The following is a 6000-nucleotide window of genomic DNA, read 5'->3' as shown; positions in this document are numbered from 1 at the left end:
TGCAAGATTATTAATAAAAAGCTAGTAGCACCAATGACTGACTGAATTTACTAGTTGTCAGATTAGGGTATTTTCTAAGTATCAAAATTTAAATTTAGCAACTAGTACCGACGAGATGAAGTGTCCAACTGGGATAGATTGTGGAGTGTGTGAAGAGTGAGTTTTGCTTATATACAAACTTTAATATAGATTAAGAAATAATTACAAGCTCTAGAAACACTTGTTATGCACAACTAACTTGGTGGTCAGCCTACGAAGATCTAACTGAGCGAGGGCAGGGCTGGTGGACGTCGGGCATCAGTGTGGGACTTCACACAGGCAATGGTCAGTCTCCCCCCTGGAGAGTCGGGCCCACCTCCATCTCTGGCTCCTCAGAGAGGCATTATTTTTTCTTTTTCTCCTTTATCCCTTTCTTCTCCTTCTCTTTTCCTTTGTCCTTTTCGTTTTCTTTGCTATCTCCTGTTAATGCCAAGGCTCGCTTTTTACTCATAGGGGTCTTGGCGTACCAGTCCTGAAATCGAACAGACGTTCAGGAAAATATCAAAATGATGTGAATTCACTAGTATGCCCTTAAAAATAAAGAAAAGCTCACTGAACGGAAAGGGGCAAGCAGCCGTTAAACGTTGGGCATTTAATGTATGCTCAATACAAATTCTTTCTACGTGGGTTTACCAACCTGTATTTCTACACAATTTGAAACTTCTATCTCAAGGAGTTAACGGTTAAGGAGGATCACTGGCCAGATCTAACCAACGACCCTTCCCAGCTAAGTCACCTGACTTCCTGGGAAGCTTGCTCTATCCTGAAGGTGTGGGTTTTCTTGGTAACGTGAATGGCTCCCTATGGTTCAGACAAGGCCACCAGCAGCTGGACTGAGGGATACTGTTAAAAACATGGCAGAAATACTGGAGCCAAAATACCCCAAAGCACTTAATGATTGCAGCTGGCCCTGTGATGACACTTTTCTCAACTTCCACATTTATTTGAAATCTGAGAAACACTTTGGTTTACAAGCTCTGTGGTTATATTATTTCATTAAATGACTATGCTACAACTTACTTCTCAATTCTCCCATTAACGGACATATAGGTCATTTCCAATATTTTGTTATTATGAACCATGTTGAAATCCACAGCTTTTATATCTCCTTATACACAAATGAGAAAACTTCCCTGGGGCATATACACAGAAATAGAACTCCTGGTTGTAGGTCATGAGCATCTTCAATTTTATTTGATATTTCCAAACTGCAGTCTGAAGTGTGTGAGTAGGACACTATCTCAGTCTTTGTGTGTCTTAAAGTACATTTATTTTTTCTGATCTCTTGGATGTTAGTTTAGCTGGATACAAATTTTAGGTAGACGGTTATTTTTCCTCAGCACTTTGCAGATATACTCTCACTTTCTTCTGGTGTCTATTTTTGCCAAGGAGATGTCTGATCTCCCAGTTGCTTCTTTGCAGGTAATCTGGTGTCTTAAGACTGGCTTGTTGCCTTGTTCTTAGGTTCACAATAATGCATGTAGGTGTAGATTTGTTTCATGTGTTCTGCTGGTCATGTGGAGTTTGTTTTTAACCTAAGAAGTCACGTCTTTAATTAAGGAAAATTCTCAGCAAGCATTTCTTCAAATAATTGTTGCTCTGACATTTCTTCTCTTCTGCTAGAACTGCCATTAGTTGGGTGTCAGTGTCTTCAAAGGTTCTTACTTGCAGTTGATAGGTTTTATGTTTTTATTTTTCTATGTTGCCTTCTGGGGGGAGCTGTGAAAGGGTTGTGAAAAGAGTTCACACCTCTTTTATTTTTTGGCTTTTTATGTTAGTTACCTTATTTTTCATTTCAAAGCTTTCTTTTTGTGATTTTTTTCATAATTATCTGTTTTTATTCCATTTCTGCCTGTCTTTGTTTCAAAACTTTGTGTGTATCTCTAATGGAAGTTATGCCTTCATTTATTTTCTTGAACATCTTAATCATATTAATCTAAATGTTTTTGTTTAAACTATTGTCTTTTAATCATTTTTGTTTAAGATTGTATGTAACACTAGATTTCCTAAAATGTTTTGGAATTTTGATTTTCAGATTTGTTTTGGTCTCTCTCTCTCTCTCATTATACCTACCTCCCTAGCAGTACTGCACTTGCTTCCACGTGGTTCTCTAAACCCACATCTAGAACCAGGACTTATAGGGTGTATAGAAGCTAATGCTCCTTGGTGATATTGGGATATCAAAGATCCAGTCATAGAAGCAGCAGATTTGTCATTTTATCTGCTACAACTCCTAATCTTTGCTTTCTATCATTTATTTCTCTCTATGCTACCTGCCAGGCATCTGTTTGTCCCTGTGTTTGAGATTTATCTTTGTTTCTGGCACTTGGGGATTTTCTCATTCTTCTTTGAGCATTGACTCACCTTTCAACGTAAGGTGAGGTGGCCAAGTACTTAAGGTGATGGACTCCTAATTTACTGAGGCACAGTATGGAATATGGTCAATAAAATTGGCTTTGGAGTGAGATTTGAATTTTAGCTCTACTCCTTTTAAGCTGTGTGACCTGGAACAAGTCATTTTGCCTCTTGTGGTTTTTGTTTGTTTGTTTGTTTTGTTTTGGCTGCTGCAGCAAATTACCACATGGCTTAAAAAAACACATTATCTCATAGTTCTGTAGATCAGAAGTCCAAAATGGGTCTCATGGGGCTAAAATCAAGGTGTCTGCAGGCTGTGTTCCTTTCTGGAGTTCCAGGGGAGAATCTGTCCCCTTGTCTTTTGTAGTTTCCAGAGGCCACCGGCTATCCTGGCTTGTGGCCCCATCTCTAGCTTCGAGCTAGCAGTGTTGTGCTACCTGGAGTCTCAATGATTCCTCACACTGCCATTTCTCTGGTTTCTCTTCTTGTGCCCTCTTCTAACTTTTATGATTACACTGGACTCATAAGGATAATTCAGGGTAATCTGTCTTAAGGTCAGCTGATTAGCAAACTTATTCCATCTGAAACCTTAATTCCCCTTTGCCATGTAACCTAACATAGGCCCAGGTGCCAGGGACCCAGATGTAGATCTCTTTGGGGAGCCAATATTCTGCCTACTACACCTCATTATAACTCAGTTTCCCCATCTGCAAAATAGGGTAAATGGTGTGGTCTAACTGAGTTAATAGGGTGCCTGGCACATAAGTAGTCATAAGTATTAGCTAACACTATTAAAACTATTACATCATTATCATTCAATATCTTCTCCATCATGTCCATTGTGCAGGTACATGTGTTTGGAGAATCTGCAAGACCCTAGTCTGACATGTTGTCAGAAGCGCAGCTGGGTGAAATTTCTCAGGGTGAAAATGATAGACCTGATTACCAGCAACTACAGCCATGGAATCACATTACTCAGCAGAGTGACAGTTTCATTCCTTCTATCCATCTGCTCAATCCATTTACCGCTAAACAAGTTAACTGAACATCTAGGTGGGACCAGGCACTGTGCCAAGTCCTGGAGATATGACAGGAAGCAGAAATGGATGTGGGGTCAGCAGAAACTCTGCAAGCCAGAAGGGAGTGGCAGGACATATTTAAATTGATGAAGGGGAAAATCCTACAACCAAGATTACTCTACCCAGCAAGGATCTCATTCAGATTCGATGGAGAAATAAAAACCTTTACAGACAAGCAAAAGCTAAGAGAATTCAGCACCACCAAATTCAGCTGTACAACAAATGCTAAAGGAACTTCTCTTGGCAGGAAACACAAGAGAAGAAGACCTACAATAACAAACCCAAAACAATTAAGAAAATGGTAATAGGAATATACATATAGATAACTACCTTAAATGTAAATGGATTAAATGCTCCAACCAAAAGACATAGACTGGCTGAATGGATACAAAAACAAGACCCATACATATGCTGTCTACAAGAGACCCACTTCAGACCTAGGGACACATACAGACTGAAAGTGAGGGGATGGAAAATGATACTCCATGCAAATGGAAATCAAAAGAAAGTTGGAGTGACAATTCTCATATCAGACAAAATAGACTTTCAAATAAAGACTATTACAAGAGACAAAGAAGGACACTACATAATGGTCAAGGAATCTATCAAGAAGAAGATATAACAATTGTAAATATTTATGCACCCAACATAGGAGCACCTCAATACATAAGGCAAATGCTAAGTGAGTAGGACACTATCTCAATCTTTGTGTGTCTTAAAGTATCTTTATTTTTTCCAATCTCTTGGATGTTAGTTTAGCTGGATACAAATTTTAGGTAGACAATTATTTCCCCTTTTATAAAAGGGGACATAAAAGAAGAAATCAACAGTAACACAATCATAGTAGGGGACTTTAACACCCCACTTTGACCAATTGAAAGATCATCCAAAATGAAAATAAGTAAGGAAACACAAGCTTTAAATGATACATTAAACAAGATGGACTTAATTGATATTTATAGGACATTCCATCCAAAAACAACAGGATACACTTTCTTCTCAAGTGCTCATGGAACATTCTCCAGGACAGATCATATCTTGGGTCACAAATCAAGCCTTGGTAAATTTAAGAAAATTGAAATCGTATCAAGTATCTTTTCTGACCACAATGCTATGAGGCTAGACATCAATTACAGGAAAAAATCTGTAAAAAATACAAACACATGGAGGCTAAACAATACACTACTAAATAAGCAAGAGATCACTGAAGAAATCAAAGAGGAAATCAAAAAATACCTAGAAACAAATGACAATGAAAACACGATGACCCAAAACCTATGGGATGCAGCAAAAGCAGTTCTAAGAGGGAAGTTTATAGCAATACAATCCTACCTCAAGAAACAGAAAACATCTTAAATAAATATCCGAAAGTTACCCCTAAAGTAATTAGAGAAAGAAGAACAAAAAACCCACACAGTTAGCAAAAGGAAAGAAATCATAAAGATCAGATCAGAAATAAATGAAAAAGAAATGAAGGAAACAATAGCAAAGATCAATAAAGCTAAAAGCTGGTTCTTTGAGAAGGTAAACAAAATTGATAAACCATTAGCCAGACTCATCAAGAAAAAAAGGGAGAAGACTCAAATTAGTAGAATTAGAAATGAAAAAGGAGAAGCAACAACTGACAGTGCAGAAATACAAAGGATCATGAGAGATTACTACAAGCAACTATATGCCAATAAAATGGACAACCTGGAAGAAATGGACAAATTCTTAGAAAAGCACAACCTTCCAAGACTGAACCAGAAAGAAATAAAAAATATAAACAGACGAATCATAAGCACTGAAATTGAGACTGTGATTAAAAATCTTCCAACAAATCAAAGCCCAGGACCAGATGGCTTCACAGGAGAATTCTATCAAACACTTAGAGAAGAGCTAACACCTATCCTTCTCAAACTCTTCCAAAATATAGCAGGGAGAGGAACACTCCCAAACTCATTCTATGAGGCCACCATCTCCCTGACACGAAAACCAGACAAAGATGTCACAAAGAAAGAAAACTACAGGCCAATATCACTGATGAACATAGATGCAAAAATCCTCAACAAAATACTAGCAAACAGAATCCAACAGCACATTAAAAGGATCATACACCATGATCAAGTGGGGTTTATTCCAGGAATGCAAGAATTCTTCAATATATGCAAGTCAATCAATGTGATAAACCATACTAAGAGACTGAAGGAGAAAAACCATATGATCATCTCAATAGATGCAGAAAAAGCTTTTGACAAAATTCAACACCCATTTATAATAAAAACCCTCCAGAAAGTAGGCATAGAGGGAACCTACCTCAACATAATAAAGGCCATATATGACAAATCCACAGCCAACATCATTCTCAATCGTGAAAAATTGAAACCATTTCCTCGAAGATCAGGAACAAGACAAGGTTGTCCACTCTCACCTCTCTTATTCAACATAGTTTTGGAAGGTTTTAGCCACAGCAATCAGAGAAGAAAAATAAATAAAAGGAATCCAAATCAGAAAAGAAGAAGTAAAGCTGTCACTGTTTGCAGATGAC

At 37.8% G+C, this 6000-nt stretch overlaps 1 protein-coding gene across 1 annotated transcript in view; it reads right to left on the bottom strand.

The window, feature by feature from the left end:
• Window positions 1–382: 382 nt before the first annotated feature.
• The window catches only part of DRC11 (dynein regulatory complex subunit 11), a gene marked incomplete at both ends in the record, with an annotated part of 160145 nt that continues 154527 nt past the window's right edge, over window positions 383–6000 (bottom strand). Inside the window, one exon of the mRNA XM_082657936.1 lies at window positions 383–511. Within this exon, the coding sequence (XP_082514062.1) occupies window positions 383–511 (129 nt within the window). The remainder of the gene's footprint in view (window positions 512–6000) is intronic.

The sequence above is a fragment of the Grampus griseus genome, assembly GCF_964374135.1.
Source record: "Grampus griseus genome assembly, chromosome: 7".
NCBI lineage: Eukaryota > Metazoa > Chordata > Mammalia > Artiodactyla > Delphinidae > Grampus > Grampus griseus.
The sequence above is the reverse complement of the archived record's forward strand: the minus strand, read 5'-3'. Positions and strand labels throughout refer to the sequence as shown.